We start from the raw sequence: 17,926 nt of genomic DNA, 5'->3' as shown, positions 1-17,926 counted from the left end.
ACTCTCCCTAGAAGAAGCACAGCAACTAATCATTTCCTGACCAGCCAAATTTCATCCTTCAAAAAGAGGAAAAGATACCATGCGAAATTCCTGTTCCGATTTTAATTCTTACCAAGAAGGAGGAAGTAATTGCTGAGGTGAAAATCTTGAGAACTTTAGAGGGAAGTGACTACTTCTAAGAATCTATGATATGGAAAAAGAAAGCCTGGAAGAATATGACATACATTCTTTATATTTAGAGTATAAAATTCAATAGTTCAAAGAGAGCATACCAAAAAAAATCCAATGGTCTAAAATTCTACAAAGGAAGTTGGCCTAAGAGAAATGAACAACTCTTATTAACAACATTTTTAAAGTGCAAATATGATTAATTCAAATGAGAGAAAAAAGGACATGAGCTAAAGAATCTTATGTGGCTACACGGGGAACTCACCAAACAACTTGAATTTTTTTTAAATTTATTTTTTAAAGCTTTTTATTTTTTAAGACATATGCATAGATAGTTTTCAACATTCATCTTTGCAAAACCTTGTGTTCCAAATTTTTTTTCTCCTTCCTTCTCCTCCCCCTCTCTCTTTCCTTAGATGACAAGTAAACAAATATATGTCAAACCTGTGCAAATTAGTTAACAAGGAACTTAAGTCCAAGATAAGTAGGAAAAAAAAAGCTCAATTCATTATATTTGATAAATTCAAGTCAGTGAGCCTAAATGAACTCCATCTTAGGGCACTAAAAAATGTCAGAGATATGACTGCTATGCCACTGTCAATTATCTGTGAAAGACTGTGGAGAAAAGGAAAGGTATTGCAGAATTATAGCTAGATAAGTGTTACCCTGATCTTCAAAGAAAGAGAATTGAGTCTTCTTCATATGGTAGGCCAGAGAGCTCAACTACAATTTTTGACTACATTTTGAAAGTGAACATCTATGAAGAAAAAAAAAAGAGTGTGTCCCCAAGAGGCAGTATGGCTTCATCAAGAACAATTACTTCCAGAATAAACTTATTTATTCCTTAGACAAATTATTAGATATTTGAACTAAAGAAATGTTGTAGATATGATTTGTCTACAATTTTCACAGCTTTCTCATTCAGTACAGAGACCATTTTAAAAAGATAATTCTTCACACATGTTCTAATAGCATAAAAAGTACCTGTTCAAATTTCTGGGCAGCTGCCAGGATTTTGCTTTCTTCCTTTAGACAGTTAGAGATGATCATAGACATCTGTATTGGATCTTCCTGAAAATTATCCTAGGTGCATGGCATGAAAAGCAAAATTAAAAATTAAAAGCAATTATCATTGGAATTAGGAAAACAGTTCCAGTTTCTGAGATGCACTTGTACTCACTTTATCACCATTTATATTGGCTATAATTTAGTAACTTTTTTTTTATCATTTTCCTTTCAATTATATCAGTACATTTCTTTACTTTTCCTTATTAGAACAAGTAACATAATCCCATATATCATTTACATCTTCTTGATTTATTATTTTACCACTCTTCTATTTTGTATCAATGTTATACCATTTGCCATCATGTGAAAAAATACTGTGCTTCTTAACTATAAATGGTATCCACTGCAACATATCCAACATATAAAGGACTGCTTGCCATCTAGGGGAGGGGGTGGAGGGAGGGAGGGAAAAAAAATCGGAACAGAAACGAGTGTCAATATAAAGTAATTATTAAATAAAAATTTAAAAAAATAAAAATAAAAATAAAAAGGAAGATAGAGAGAACTAGAATCTGAGTCAAGAAGATATGAGTTTATTACCTATCTTGGATAAACAACACTGGTTGTATGCTCTTGGGTGAATCATTTATTTATTGATGCCCCAGACAGTCTTTCTAAGATTGTGGAAGTTGCAGAACAATTGATAGTGCTACAGTAGTAGATGTAGAAGGAACTCCCTAGACAAATAAAATCACAGGGCCAAAAAGGAAAAAAAAAAGTATTTTGTAAAAGGAAAACATTTCTGCAATCACAGTGGTGAACAAAGAAAGAATGGAAAAAGAACAGAAAAAGAATGAGTAACAAGCAAATTAATATAAATGTCTGTTTATTGTCAGCCTTTTAAAAGTTTACTTAGTTGTAGATGGAAGTTTATTTGGTTTTGTTATTTAAAGTTGAGTTTAGAGTAGTTTTTTTTTTAAATAAAGTATCCAAAAGAAAAAAAAAACTATAAATGGTATCCTCAAAATTATTACAATAATGGGGAAATATTTATAGTGCTTTCATTTACTAGCTGAACATTTTCCATAATTTGAAAAAATATATATTTCCCTTGATTTTGGAATTTCTATCTTTCTACTTCTCTCTCCCTTCTTCTTTCCCTCCCTCTGTCTCTCTCTGTTTCTCTGTTTCTCCTTCTCTCTCGCTGTCTCTCCATCTTCTCTCTGTCTCTGTCTCTGTCTCTCCATCTGACTCTCCGTCTGACTCTCTGTCTGACTGACTTTCTCTGTCTCTCTCATACATACACACACACACACACACACACACATTACACATACCCATATATCAAGATTCAGGTATCCTTTGTGTTTTTGTTTTTGTTTTTTTTTTTTAAATTGGAGAAATCCAGTAAAACATAATTAGTAACAAAGCAAGTTTATTAAACAAATCCTATTTCCCCACTGATTTCCATTATAAAATTGTAACAATGGTCATGTGGGACAAAGAAAACAAAACCTCCCAATAGTCTGGGTTGAAACTGTTTGTCCAAGAATTAAAATGATAGGCAGCAAAGTACAGAAGAAAGAGAATTGACATAATAGAATTTCAGAATTGGAAGGAAGCTCAGTAGACATTTAGTCCAACTCCTGCCCTTCTTACCCACCAACAAAATTCCTATTATAAAAACTCTACAAGTTATCATTGAGCTTTTGCTTGAAGACCTCCAATGAAATAGAACCCATCATCTCTTAAGGTAGTCTCTTCTATTCTCAAGAAGTTTTAAGTGGAAGGATTTTCCTCCTGTTATATCATTTAAATTTACCTCTGACTTCTACCCATTAGTAAACAGGTTCACTTATTGGTTTAATTCTGAATAAATCATTTAACTTGTCTAGGATTCAATTCATTAATTAGTGAAGTGAGGCGATTGGAAGAGATATTCTCTAAGGTCACATTCCAGTCTCCATGGTATTGAGACCAATGATGGTCAAGTCTAGGGCATCCTAAGTGTGTAAGTGTTCAGAGTACTTCTGTAGAATGTTTCAAGACTTTGTATCACTCTAGAATCTTCCTATTGCCATCACATCCTTTACTTCCTCCTAAACTATAAGAATTTCCTTTGTGATTTGAGATCTAATCAGTCAGTTAATAAATATTCATTGTGTCTACTATATATCTAGCCTTGTGCTACATACTGAAGGTACATAAAGAGGCAAAACCAGCATGATAAACATGGAAATATATTTGGAAGAATTGCACATGTTTAATTATTTTTTATTACTTGTTCTATAAGGGAGAACAGGGTGGGGAGAAAGGGAGAAAAATTTGGAACACAAGGTTTTGCAAAGGTGGATGTTAAAAACTATACTTGCATGGATTTTGAAAAATAAAAAGCTATTATTAAAAAAACAAAAAGAGACAAAAGATGATATACTGTGTACAAAGTCACAACAATATCAGAAGATGATCAAATGTGAATGATTTAGCTATTCTCAGCAATATAGTAATCCAAGGCAACTCTGAAGGATTTATGGAGGAAAATGCTATACATACCCAGAAAAAGAAGAGAATACAGATTGAAGCATACTTTTTTTTTTTACTTTCTTATTTTTCTTTCATAATATGACTGATATGAAAATGTTTTACATGTTGACATATGTATAATGTATATTGAATTACTCGCATTTTCAAGGTAGAGGGGAGTGGTGAGAAAGGAGGAAAAAAAAGAATCTGAAACTTTTAGTCTTAAAAGTTAATGTTATAAATTGCTTTTACAAAAGAAGCAAAGGATAGTCTTTGCCCTCAAGGAGCTCACAAGCTAATGAGGAAAACACTGGACTAACAGCTAATGACTGAGACCTTGTCCTCAGTCCTTGGACTGAGGGTGTCCTTGGACACCAATTATTGCAAGACCTTTGATAAATCATTCCATCTTTTTGGTCCTCATCTGAAAAATAATGGATTTGGATTTGATTTCTATAACTCACACATGCCTAAAAAAGTCTATATTTCTATATCCCCACACCTTTAGTTCCTGAAACCTAGTTTTCCTAATCCATGTAAATTGGTGCAGTATTTTATAAGATTATCATTGATTTAGAGCTTGAAGATGTCTTAGAAATCATTTAATTTAACCCCAAGTTTTCAGGATATTGAAGCAAGATAAAGGTACATGGGTTTGAACTAAGACTTAAATATAAATTTTCCTTGACTCCAAATCCAACATTATTTTCATTGCAGCATATTGTTTTTTTTTTGTAAAAGGTCTTGATATAAAATGCATGTTTTATAATATGTGTGAAACTAAAGTTTTTGAAATGAATTGATTGTTTCACTTGGCTCACATACATTTAAAAATTATTTACCATTAGTTTATTTAAAATGGGAGCTGTCTGTAAATTAATACCACATAATCTCTGTGATCTTCCAAATGACAGTATGGCAACATTTCTGTCAAACATTAAAGATTCTGTTAAAGGTATAAACATACCTGAAGATTACGTTTGCTTTTCCTTATATTGTGCTGCAGCAAAAAATTGTTCTGTAGAGAGAAGCGGCTATAGTGCTCATCCAACTGAGAGAGAAGTTCATGAAAACATACTGTGGCAAAGGAGACATCCATGGCAGCATAGTCCCTGGGAGATTCAAAACAGACAATTATTAATTCCAAATAATATTAGAATGGCATATATGAAAGTTTGCCCATAACGTACATTGGAAAAAGTGCTGCATTTGAAGTCAAAGAACCTGGATTCAAATTCCAACTCTGCCACTTATTCTCTCTGGGTCTTTATCCCCTCACTTAATCACTTTTGTTTGTTGGATGATTTTTTTTTCTTTTTTTTTGGTGAGGCACTTGGGGTTAAGTAATTTGCCCAGACAATAAGTGTTAAGTGTCTGAAGATAGATTTGAATTCAGATCCTCCTGACTTCAGGGCTGGTATTCTATCCACTGACTCATCTAGCTGCCCCACTTAACTTCTTTTATACTCCAGTTTCTTCATCTGCAAAATGAGAGGATTGGATTTGATCTATGATGTCATATGGAAAGGGATGGGTGATTAAATCCATGTTTTCACTGATAGAGGGAACTCCTGTATGAGAAGATTACCTCTAATAATTTAGGTTGGTACCATCTCTACAATGAGAGATTAACTAATTTGCCAAAAGTTATGGTCAGAATATGTCACAGAAGACTTAAATTCAAGTCTTCCTGTCTTGGATACTAGCTCTCTATAATGTTAACTGTCATGGTTATTTTTCTACAAGGAATATTACTTTCAATTTTACCACCTTTCCCATATTTCACAAGATAAAAGAAAAGTTTGTATGAAGACACTCTGAAAGCTAATTAAAATCTGACATATTTTGAAGATTTCTTTAAACTGATAAAAAACTCAATGAGCAGAACCAAGAAAACAAACATTCAATAATCACAATAATGCAAAAGAAAATAACTCCAAAAAGACAGGAAAATTCATATCAATGAAACAATGAAGTTTGGCCCAATAGATATGATGATGAAACATATTTTCTTCCTTTCAGTAGAAGAGACATATACAGATGATGGTAGAGTCAGGCATGGTTGTCAGAAATGATTAATGTGTCAGTTTGTTTTGTTTAATTGAATTTTGTTAAAATGGAGAGTTCTGAAGGTGGGCAATTAGTAATGATAGCAATGTTAAAAAAAAAAACCCACTACTTTTTACACAAAAGAAAGCTAATTCAACAATCAATTGCCTCAAAAACTTTTTATTCTAATATAGCTTTGATTTTCTTTTAATTGTCCAACTCTATCTTGCATTTTGACTTGAAGATAGATTCCTTCATTGCTTTCAGCTTTAATTTAATGGATTTAATGGAAATACAGAAAATAACAAGATTTGGAAAGTTGTAAAAACAAATTTATATCTAATGTATTTTAAGCCTTTTTTGCACCAAAGTACCATTTTCTATGATGACAAATACTCTTCCTTCCATGCACTTCAGAGTTAAATGGCATAGCCATCTTGTTCAACTCATATCCAATAGGAATCTATTATAAAATATCCGGTCAATAGTTAGTCATTCAGCCTTTTTTTGAAGATCTCCTATGAGGAGGAGAGGTGGTCCCTCTTTCTCTCTCTCTCTCTCTCTCTCTCTCTCTCTCTCTCTCTCTCTCTCTCTCTCTTTTTCCTCTCTCTTTTTTTCTTTTGGTCAAGTGTGGTCATTTTAATTTAATTCATTAATTAAAGTAAATAAAAATAAATTTTAAATAAAATATTAGGTTCATTTTTATTTGTCTTTTTGCTGTTTATTTTACTATAATCCTCATATTTTGTATCTGTTCATATAAGTCTTCCCATTTTTCTCTGTACTTATGTTAGGGTACAGTCATTTTATATGTGCTATCTCTGTGTCAAAGGGCATGAGCATTTTATCAACCTTCTTTTTTATATAACTTTTTATTGACAGAACATATGCATGGGTAATTTTTTACAATATTATCCCTTGCACTCACTTCTGTTCCGACTTTTCCCTTCCCTCTCTCCACTCCCTCCCCTAAATGGAAGGCAGTCTTATACATATTAAATATGTTATAGTAGATCCTAGATACAATATATGTGCTCAGAACTGTACAATTCTCTTGTTGCATGAGAAGAGTTGGATTCAGAAGGTAAAAATAACTTGGGAAGAAAAACAAAAATGCAAGTAGTTCACATTCATTTCCTAGTGTTTCTTCTCTGGGTGTAGCTGATTCTGTCCATCATTGTTCAATTGGAACTGAATTAGATTTTCTCTTTGTTGAAGAAATCCACTTCCATCAGAATACATCCTCATACAGTATTGTTAAGATCTCCTGGTTCTGCTCATTTCACTTAGCATCAGTTCATGTAAGTCTCTTCAAGTCTCTCTGTATTCATCCTGCTGGTAATTTCTTATAGAACAATAATATTCCATAACATTCATATACCACAATTTACCCAGCCATTCTCCCATTCTCCAATTGATGGGCATCCATTCATTTTCCAGTTTCTAGCCACTACAAACAGGGCTGCCACAAACATTTTGGCACATATAAGTCCCCTTCCTTTCTTTAGTATCTCTTTGGGATATAAGTCTAGTAGTAGCACTGCTGGATCAAAGGATATGCACAGTTTGATAACTTTTGGGGCATAATTCCAGATTGCTCTCCAGAATGGTTAAATTCATTCACAACTCCACCAACAATGCATCAGTATCCCAGTTTTCCCATACTCCCTCCAATATTTGTCACTATCTTTTCCTGTCATCTTAGTCAATCTGACAGGTATGTAGTGGCATCTCAGAGTTGTCTTAATTTGCATTTCTTTATCTGTTCATATCCTTTGACCATTTATCAATTGGAGAATGGGAACCATGGTCTCTTAAGACAGCCCATTTTACTTTTGAATAGCTATACATGTTAGGAAGTTTTCACCAGCTGATGTTGGTTCCTCTACTAAAACTATATAGAACAGTTCTATGATATGACAATCCCTTAAACACAGCTATCATGTTTCCCCAAAGTTCTTCTCCAGGCTAAGCACCTTGAGTTCCTTCAACAAATTATTATATCACATGGACTTAAGGCTCTTCACCATTATCATTGCCTTTCTCTGGATGTTCTTCAATGAATCAATATTATTCCTAAACTATAGTACCCAGAAGTGAACATACTCCTCCAGATGTGGTCTATCTATGGAAGACCAAAGGGGATTCTCATCTATCTATGCTTTGATCAAGAGGTTGAATTAGATGATCTCTAACAAATGAGAATCTTATGAAATATTGTACAAATTTATACAGATTAGGAAAACTAGGTTTCAGGAACTGAAATGCAATGTGTTGTGATATAAAGAACACTAGATTCAAAGTTAGAGTTTTCTTCCCAACTCCATTTAACCTTGGGCAGGCCATTTCATCTCTAAACTTTGGCTTCCTCATCTGTAAAAAAAAATTGTTATTAATAATCTTGTATTATTTTCCTCAAAAGGCTGTCATGAGAAAAGAGTTTTATATGCCTTAAAAGGCTTTTATGAACATGTTACTATTGTTTGGTCAACACAATTTTAAGTAGATCAACAAATTACTTGAATCAACAACATATTTGTCACACCCACACTTTGCAGACAGAATTTATTCCTATATGCCAGGGTTTCCTTACCAGTCTTGCTTTTCCAACCAAGGTGCCAGATACTGCCTAATTTCCATAGGAAAACTGTCATCATAAAGTTGATGCACTTGCTCTAGGAATTTGGGGTCAAGTCTTTGTAGCTCACTCCACTGAGACATTCTATAGTATGAAAACAAATTAAAGGTTATAGTATTCTGCAGACAAAGAAAGCTGAGTATTAAGAATAATAGCTCATCTGAATCCAATTCTCCCTGTGCAACAGGAGAACTGTTTGGTTCTGCAAATATGTATTATATCTAGGATATACTGCAACATATTTAACATATATAGGACTGCTTGCCATCTTGGGGGGGGGTGGAGGGAGGGAGGGGAAAAAACGAAACATAAGCGAGTGCAAGGGATAATGTTGTAAAAAATTACCCTGGCATGGATTCTGTCAATACAAAGTTATTATTAAATAAAATAAAATTAAAAAAAAAAAGAAAAGAAAAAAAATTTAAAAAAAGAATAATAGCTCAAGATAAATAAGAGAAACTTAGTAAGACTGCTATGAACTGTTACAGATTTAAAAAAATCAGAAGAACAATATACACGATGACAAAAATGATGCAAATGAAAATAATCTTAAAAGACAACAAAATCACATCAAATACAGTGATCAATATTGGTTCCAGATGACTAAAACCCAAATCCTCTAACTTCTTTCTAGTAGAAGTGATAGACTATATCACAGTCACTGTATTAGATAATTTTATTATGAGGTCTGAAGAGGATGAAATGGTAGTAATAAGGATATGAGAACAAAATACATTAATAATACATTTCAAAATCCAAGAGCTCAACAGCAGAAATTTTGGCATCTATAGAATCTTTGTCAAAACACTGCAGACTGATCTCTAATATCTATTTAGCTAACGAAAAGATAAAGTGCTTGCCTTGGAAATTATTTTTCTTTTGTACTTATAGGAAAAGGAAAGTGAATGTGTTTTTTTTTTTTTTCATTTAACACTAAACTGACTGTTATCTATGTCTTTGGGGGCCTTTAGTACATGAATAACAAATAGTTGCTGAGTCTAGCAAAGTGAGGTGCTTACTCTTAGGTTTTTGATGTTAGATAATTGATCTTTTTAAAACATTGCTTTTATTCCACTTGGTTTTTCCTCTCTGGATAGTTAAGCCTGAAATATTCTATATCAATTTGGATCTTATTTAGTAGGATCTACAATATTATAGGGCTTGATGCAATCAGTTCATTGTCATCCACAAACAGAATCATCTGGAGAATCTCACTCCTTCTTTGACATGGACTTTACACTGGATGTATCAGAATTGTTGAACAAGGTTATCTTTTTTTTCCCTCTTTCAAGGAATCTTATATGATTCTGAAGTTACACAGAAGACAACTTACTGGAGGAAAAACTTTAAAATAGCATTTTTGTTCTCCAAAATCAAAAAATTTTTTATAGTTAACAATTATTATATGCAGTAGTATGCTGTATTTACTATACCTTTTAATCAATAGTGTTACTGCTCTAAAATATTATTTTTAGAGGTCTGCTTATTCAATTATTATATAACACCTGAGGATTATTTCAATGTACATGTACCCCATCTTCATTAAAAAATGATATAGACATAAGAAAGTAGGAGTACTTAGTAGTAGTTAGTAATATTCTCTTGGTTTTCTTTTGGAGGGATAATAAGGTCAGAATAAACCTTTTGTTATTTTCCCTTCTTTCAATTTCCTTGAAAATCAATCTCTCACTGCTTTTATCTACAATATATTCTTTCTATGTCAAATTGAACTACTCTTCTCATCCTAAACTTTTTTTTTTTTTCAGGGGCATTTCTCCTTCTTTGTGTAGCACATTGGGAACTATGACTTTATAATCCAAATATAGTAGCTATGCCATAATAATAAGTGCTTTCTATAAAAAATTACTATGGAATTTTTTCCATTTTTTAGTTATATGTTTTCCAATCTTCCAGCTTAATCTTTACATCCCTTTGGGATGACTTTGCTTAGTTGGGTCTCTCACCAAACTTTAAACTTGTTCTTCCCTTTTCACCATACTTTTCTCCACTAAACTCTTGTAAACAAATTTACACTTTAATTGGTGTCTTTTTCTGCCATTATCTCTTCATTTGGCAAAATCAAGTGTTGGCTGGAAAAGGCACTTTCTATGTTACGGATTTATACTGATTATATTTCTTTAAGAAATAATAATAGCCTACATAAATGTTGGCTTTTTAAAAATCCATTTCCAGTTTTTATGCCAATAGCTCATTTAAATGGATTACATTGAAGCTGCCTTAATCCTATGTCTTATTTTTTTCTTCTAGCTTGATATTGCTTTTGATCTTTGTTCCAACAAGTCTGATGACATAGATATCTGATTCAGAAAAAAATCATCACATCAATAATTAGTCATCATCTGCTTGTTAAAATATAACCAGTTTCAATTTTTATGATGTTACTTGGTGTTCATCATGTTTATTGTCTGTTCCCAAGTAGCATTTATTATATATCAGGGAAGTTTTAATATTGTCTACAAGTTTCTTACTCCTAAACTATGTTTTCCACTGTATGTTTTCTATCACGCTAGACATATGTATTGGAGTAAGTGAGTTTTAAAGTATTTGTTGATTTAATTGGAGGGGAAGGTGCCTTATTAAGTTCTATCCAGAATTTCTTTACTTTCTCTTTACCTATAACAATTCTGTATAGAAAAGTTTTCAAAGTTTAGATAAGAAATAATCATAAGCTTCAATTATTTTCATGTTTATCATGCTATTCATGAATATTGCAAAACAAACAAATGAAAATCCCAATAAAATAGTTAATCAAGGATCTCATGAAATGGTATTTCTTGTTGCCTCTGGATGCATCATAAAACCAACTCTGTCAGCTGCATCATTTGTTCTCCAAGGATAATCTGTGGACAAACCTATTGAGACACAATGTTTTCTTCTGGCATCATTTATAGTAAAAATGTTAAAATTGCTATGATTTAGTTGCTCTAGTTGCATGTTCACTTACTGGTTCCTACAAAAGGTTATTACATTGACAGCACCTACAAGAAAGTCAATTTTATAAACAATCTAAAAATTCTAATTCTTAGCCTTTTCTGTCTTTTACTCTGCCATTATCACAGAAGCACTTGGTATGGTAAAAATTAGAAATAAAAGGGCTGAAATGATAGTCACTAAACCTAGTTTTTAGTCCCATTTCTTTCCCTGCTTGATTTTAGGAAAAATCTTTTCATTCCCATTGGACTTCAGTTTCTTTAACTCAAACATGAAAGTCCTCAGGGTTCTTTCTAATGCAACCTATGATTGTACACACACACACACACACACACACACACACACACACACACACACACAAAATGTTGAAGGCAAAATAATTTTTCTATCAAATTCTAATAGCAACTGATCACTTGCAGCATATCAAATGCTATAAATTAATTGAAGTATAATTGGCTACCCAGATATATCTTGAGAGATATTTTTCAAGTCTTTACTATTTATAGATACAATGATAGATGCTTAAGAAGATACAAAGTTTAGATAAGAAATGGTCCCTTACTTCAGGGAGTTTACAATTTCAATGGAATTCATAATATCAATATAACTGCAAAACAAATGTAGTACCTAAGATTTTTTTTAACAGCACAATAAAAGTATTGATAACAATCCATGATAAGTAGAATCATTAATGACTTAGATACACAGAAAGCAGTATCCCAAGGGAGGTAGCATTTGATATAGGTTTTAAAAGTAAGATTAAGATAAATTCAATGAGGAAAGATGTTACACACAGGGGAAATTCTATGATTGAGAAAATATGCAGGCTTTTTGGAGAATAATCTGGTTTTAGCTAGGGAAAAAAAATGTAGGATTATAATACAAGAAAAGGCTGGAAATATAAAGGGCCACCAAACTGTGAAGGGCCTTGAATATTAGGCTAAGGAATATAAAAATTAAAGCTAAATGATAGGGAACAAATCCAAGACTTCTAGATAAAGTTAAAACTCCATCTATGTTGAGAACAGTTTGGTAGCAGAGTAGATTGAATGTGAGAGATCATGCAGTAGTTCATGACACAAAAAAGATTTTGTCAAATATTTTGCCAAAGGTGACAGAGTTAATATCATGGAGGTTAGAATCCAACTCCTCGAATTTCAAATCAGTCATTCTCCCACTGCATTATCTTCCATTAAGGAGCAACTCAGCTGTGGTCTTCCCTAAAAAAAAGTCTTCTCATTTATTAGTAGCTTTCCCCATCCCCTTCTTTTTCTCTCTTCTTATATGTTTTATGTAGTCTGTTAGCATTAGGTTGCTAGACAACTAATTACCTAGATATCACAAAACTTTGAAGCTGGAAAGGACCTTTGATACCAACTAGTATAATTTCTTCATTTTTAAAGATAAGAAGTTTGAACTGAGGGGAGTAGGGTAACCTGCTTCCTCCTTGGACACATGCAAAGATACTCCTTCTTTCTGGATAAAGGATGTAGCTGAGAGAATCCCCCCTTCCCAAGAGTCTTGACAGCCCCCAAGACTGTTTTAGGGAATGTCCTGCAAACACTGATCGATCCCGGGTTCCCAAAGCAAAGACACTTGTCTGTCCAACTTGCTCCAGAACCATCTGGTTCGAGCTCCTCGCAAGTACCCACCTTCTGCAGAGCCGTGAAGCCGGGATAGCACAGAACAGGCTAGATGTCAACTGTCACTCCCCTGATCAGAGCTGATACTACAACTCTTCCCTAGGGGCTGTCAGAGATCTTTTGGTTAGCAAGTTCGACTGTTTGCTGGGGTCTGTCTGCAGGAGAGCAAAATAACCCGACAGGAAAAATGCTACTGGCAAAGAACCCGACAGTTTCACTTTCCACTCCCTGACCAATCACGGAACCAGATCATTCTCTTCAGGCCAACCAAAACTCGCTGTTCCTTCCTTGCGTCCAACTCCCCTCCGACATTTAGAGCTCTCACCTAATCCCTTTTAATTCTCTGGCTCGGAAGTGGGCTTTGTCTTCAATGTGCCACGAGTCTTTCGAGTGTCTTTTTCTAATCTTTATAGTGCAGTCTGGGGCGGATCTTACACGTTGTTTGCAGTTGAAAACGAAACCTTTAAGGTTATGTTTTCGTGGCTGGCAGCAAAATGATGTACCAAATGATTTGTGTTAGTATATTGTTAACTAAGTCCTTTCAGCAGAATCTGGATATATAAAATAACATTCTCAGAATATAGCACCACTCTTTTAACTTACAGATATTTGTTGAAATCTCAACTGTCTTCAGTGCCAACCTCCAAAGTGCAGCATGTTTCACAACTGCCATGCCAGAAGAAACACAACCTATCTTTCTTTTCTAGGGGTTGTATGTAAGGGAGTGTGGGAAGCAAAGACCATAATCCTCTCTAGTAATAAAAGCTCACAGCTACATAATACTTTTTAACATAGTACAACAACGTTTTCCCTATGTTATACATCAGAAAGCATGATATTTACTTTATCTTTTTGATCTTGTTTTATCCTCATAATGTTCCTGAAAAGTAGATGTTCTTATTAACATGTATTTTGTAAATGGAAAGAAACTGAGGCTCAGCGAAATGGCAAATCGGGGAGCTACAAAGTGTTAAGGCAGGATGTGAATCTCCTTCTTCCTGACTATAAATTCATAATAGTGGACTTAAACTGAACCCAAAGGGACTTCACTGATCAGGTAGGAACAGGGGACCTGCCAGTGGGTAGTGACTTTAGAATGAATGTTTTTGTAATGATAATTGAGACTACCATGCCAGGCACAATTTTATGGAATATTGACTGGAGTTTGAGTATTTGGTAGTGGCATTAGTTTGCATAGATATGAATAGAATGATCAGTATGACCACTCTTGCAATGTGCCTGCATTTATGGTTCACAGTGCTAGGGATGTGGGAACAGGAGGAAAAGAAACAAGCATCTATCTATTAATTGCTATTGTGAAATCCTCTGAGGTAAGTGCTGTTAGTAGAACCCATTTTATAATTAGAGAAACTGAAGAAGAGAGAGGTTACCTGACTTGTCCCAAATCACACATCTAGTTAGTGGCTCAGTTCAAATTTGAATTCAGGGCTTCCTGACTTCAGGCCCAGTGTTTTATCCACTGTGCCACTTACCTGATTAGAAGCAGTCTGTATAGTATAGCGAGATGAGGATCTGGAGTCAGAGTACTCAGGTTAAAATCTGGACTACTATTTATTAATTCTTTTTGTGACTTTAAGCAATTCATTTCATCTTCTCTGTAGTTATTTCCTTATCTTTAAAATGAATTTTACATAGCAGTTCCTTTGAAAAAGATCTAGGAATTATGGTGGTCCAGAGTACTATGGTGAAATGCCTCAAGCTCATTCCATGGTCGGGGAGATAGGAAATGATACTTGTCTTCATGCATTTGAAAAGTCTTTTGGAACACTGACTAGGCTTGTTCTGTTTTGCTCCAGAGAGCAAAATTAGGAGCAAAGAGTAGATAGGCAGATTTAGGCTTAATATAAGAAAAATATTCATAAAAATTTTAGAGCCATCCAAAAGTGGGATGAGTTGCCTTAGTAGTTACTAGACTTGCTGTTACTCTTGAGTGAAGACTAGATAACTATTTGTTGGGAATGTGATAGAGTATCTGTTCAAGTATGGATTGTTTCTCTGGTTCTGTGATGTTAAATTACATTAGAGTAAAGACTATCACTTTGCCTAGACATTCAAGACATACTTTTTAAATGAATGATTGATTTACAGAGTGAATGGATGTCCCTACAGAAATTCCCTGATCCAGCCAATTGATCTACTCGTGGACTCCTGAATCCATTGTGCACATTACAACGTCTATACTTTATTCAAACTGTTCCCTGATAGTGAAATATTCTCTCTCTTCTCATTTATAGAAATCCTATATTCCCTCAAAACTGTAGCTAGAAAAGCCAGTGAGGTTACTCTAAGGTTGAAAATTTAGAGGATTGGTAAAGGAATAGAAAATAAATTTGGTTCTGAGAAGGTGTTAGAACAATTTGCTACTTTCTGTCTCTTCTCTCTATCCAGACCTCATCCAGTAAAAAATTCTCAATCTACTCCCCCACCTCCTTTCCCTAAGTCTTCCCTTTCCCTCTACCCTTATTAGGAGGACTAGCTTATTTTCTGTCATCCCTCTGAATATATTAACATTTCCTTCTAGTAAAGAAAATAATCTTGGTGCCCAAGAATCATGTAGAAGAAAGCAACACTCAGCAACACAAATGATCCCAAAACACTTCTGAAGAACTTGTGGTGAAAGATGCTATCTATCATCAGAGAAAGAACTGGTGGAGCTTGAATGCAAATTGAAGATACTTTTTTCTTTTCTTTTATTTTCTTTTCTTTTATTTTTATCTGTGTTTTCTTTCATAGCATAACTTACACAGAAATGTGTTTTGCATGACAACACATGTATAACCTAGGTCAAATTGTCTTCTTCGTGGTGGTGGTGGAGAATGGAGAGAAGAAGAGAATTTAAAACTTGAAATTTGAAAAAAAAGTTTAAAATTATTTTTATGTGTAATTGGGAAAAATAAAATGTTATTTTTTTTTTTAAAGAAAGGAGTTATACTGAGATCTCTTTAGTACACTGGATAGAGCATAGGCACCCACATTCTATGAGTTGGACTACTGCCATGGTCCCTTCCAACTCTGAGGATCTATAATTATCCATCCTAGGCTACTGAATTTGGTTTAATTATTTCTTATACTACATTGATGCTGCTAAGAGACAGTGTGGTATAGTGAATAAAGAGCCGGCTCTGAAGGCAAAAAGACCTGGATATAAATCCAAACTCTGATATGTAAAAACTGTTGAGGGAAGTCACTTGATCTCTCTTTGCTCTAAGAGACTGAGACTATAAATTTAACAGGTTCTCATTTAAAAGTTCTCTATACTAATGAAATGACAAGATTAATCCTAATGTATTATTTTCACAGAATTAGAAAGTTGATTTGAGTGACTCTTTAGACTGATTACCCCATTGGGAATTATTTATTCTGGATTGCCATTGGAGTCAGAATCACTAATTGTTCTGATTCTTCAAACTCTAGATTGAATCTCACCTTGTCTTTTGCAGACTACTTCCCAGACTTGAAGTGTTCTCTCTTTTTTTTCTGAATGCTAACATCTCTCACTCCTTTACCTTGCACATCTGAGTACTGATTTCAGGTGCTGAGAGTACATTTTTCTTCCCAGAAATCTGAACTGCAAAGGAAAAAATATAGAAACCTATACTGCCTTGCCTTGCTTTTAAAAATGTGTATTATTTTCCCCAACAGATTATAATTAACTGGATAGGGACCATATCTTATGTGAATAAGACTACAAAGCAATATGAATATTTTAAAAGATTAAAAAAAGACATAATAAGTAAACCTTATACAAATATTAGCTATTATTATTCCAGCTCCAGGGATTTTAAGGAATCAAATCTAATAAGTTACCTTTAAAACTTTAAAAATACCTAGCTTATGTCCCTAAGTATTCTCTTTTTTCAGGCTTAACATCCCCAGTTCTTTCATGTATTCTTCATGACATCATTTATCATTTCTTATTTTCTTAGTCAACAACATTTGGATTCACTCCAATTTATTATTGTCCTCAAAAAGTAGAATTAAAAGTAGAACAAAACATTCAAAATATGGTTTGAACTAGGGCAAGGTGCAGAGGAACTTAAATTATTCTTGTTTTGGATAGCATATAGTTGTTAATGTAGTCTAAAATCAAAAATACCTTTTCTGGTAGTAAGATCACAATGTTGATGTTATGTTCAATCTTTGCACATCATTTACTATATGGTCACATCTTTTCTATTCAGGTCTTCCCCTCTCAAATTCATTCATTTATTCCTTTATTTAGATTTTTTTGGAGTAGATGAAAAAGAAGATTCTTTGCCTCAATTGCTACCTAACTTTAATCACTGAATGGGTGAGCCTTCAGTCAAACTGAGTCCTGTTGAAGACTTTAGCTAAAAAAGGTCAAGGTCTCCCATTTCTTCCAGGACCATCCCAACTAGATCTATATCTGGCCACCGGACCTAGATGGCTCTGGAGGGGAAAGTGAGACTTTGCACAATCCTCCCTTCCTTAAATCCAATTCACTTGCATGTCATGGCATGATATATCCTGTTATAGAACTCTTCGATGATGCAGGACAAACAACAGGAGGATTCAATAATAACTCATACATAAAGCACTATAAGACTGGGCAATGTTTCTTATGAAGTCCTTCCCAGTTGTTAGATTCTATAGTTTACAAACTGTGTAGAAAATCGAATCTCAGTGAAGCGAATTACTTTACAGCAACTGTAGATTTAATTCCTTAAAACCCTTAGAGTTGGAATAATAATGGCTAATATTGTATAGGGCTTACTTATTATGAGCCAGGCATTGTATTAAATACTTTAAAATTATTTTCTCATTCAATCCTCACAACATCCCTGGGAGAGACCTGCAATTATTATCGTTTACATTTTACAGCTAAGGAAACTGAGGTAAAGAGATACTAAGCACACAACTAGTGGGTGTTTGGGGACAGGATTTTAGCCCAGAGGTTTATTGG

At 33.8% G+C, this 17,926-nt stretch overlaps 1 protein-coding gene across 2 annotated transcripts in view; it reads right to left on the bottom strand.

Annotated features, from left to right (window-relative positions):
* The window catches only part of STAT1 (signal transducer and activator of transcription 1), a 55,206-nt gene extending 42,011 nt beyond the window's left edge, over positions 1-13,195 (bottom strand). The window contains exons 1-4 of one of the 2 annotated variants that reach the window (XM_051985989.1): positions 12,991-13,195; positions 8,342-8,470; positions 4,667-4,811; positions 1,153-1,251 (exon numbers count right to left, since the gene is read on the bottom strand). In XM_051985989.1, coding sequence (XP_051841949.1) covers positions 1,153-1,251; positions 4,667-4,811; positions 8,342-8,469 — 372 coding nt within the window. In that variant the 5' untranslated portion in view covers position 8,470; positions 12,991-13,195. The remainder of the gene's footprint in view (positions 1-1,152; positions 1,252-4,666; positions 4,812-8,341; positions 8,471-12,990) is intronic. The other variant, XM_051985990.1, reaches the window with a different exon arrangement.
* Between the last annotated feature and the right edge of the window lie 4,731 nt (positions 13,196-17,926).

This window comes from Antechinus flavipes, chromosome 3, assembly GCF_016432865.1.
Source record: "Antechinus flavipes isolate AdamAnt ecotype Samford, QLD, Australia chromosome 3, AdamAnt_v2, whole genome shotgun sequence".
Classification (NCBI taxonomy): Eukaryota; Metazoa; Chordata; class Mammalia; order Dasyuromorphia; family Dasyuridae; genus Antechinus; species Antechinus flavipes.
The sequence above is the reverse complement of the archived record's forward strand: the minus strand, read 5'-3'. Positions and strand labels throughout refer to the sequence as shown.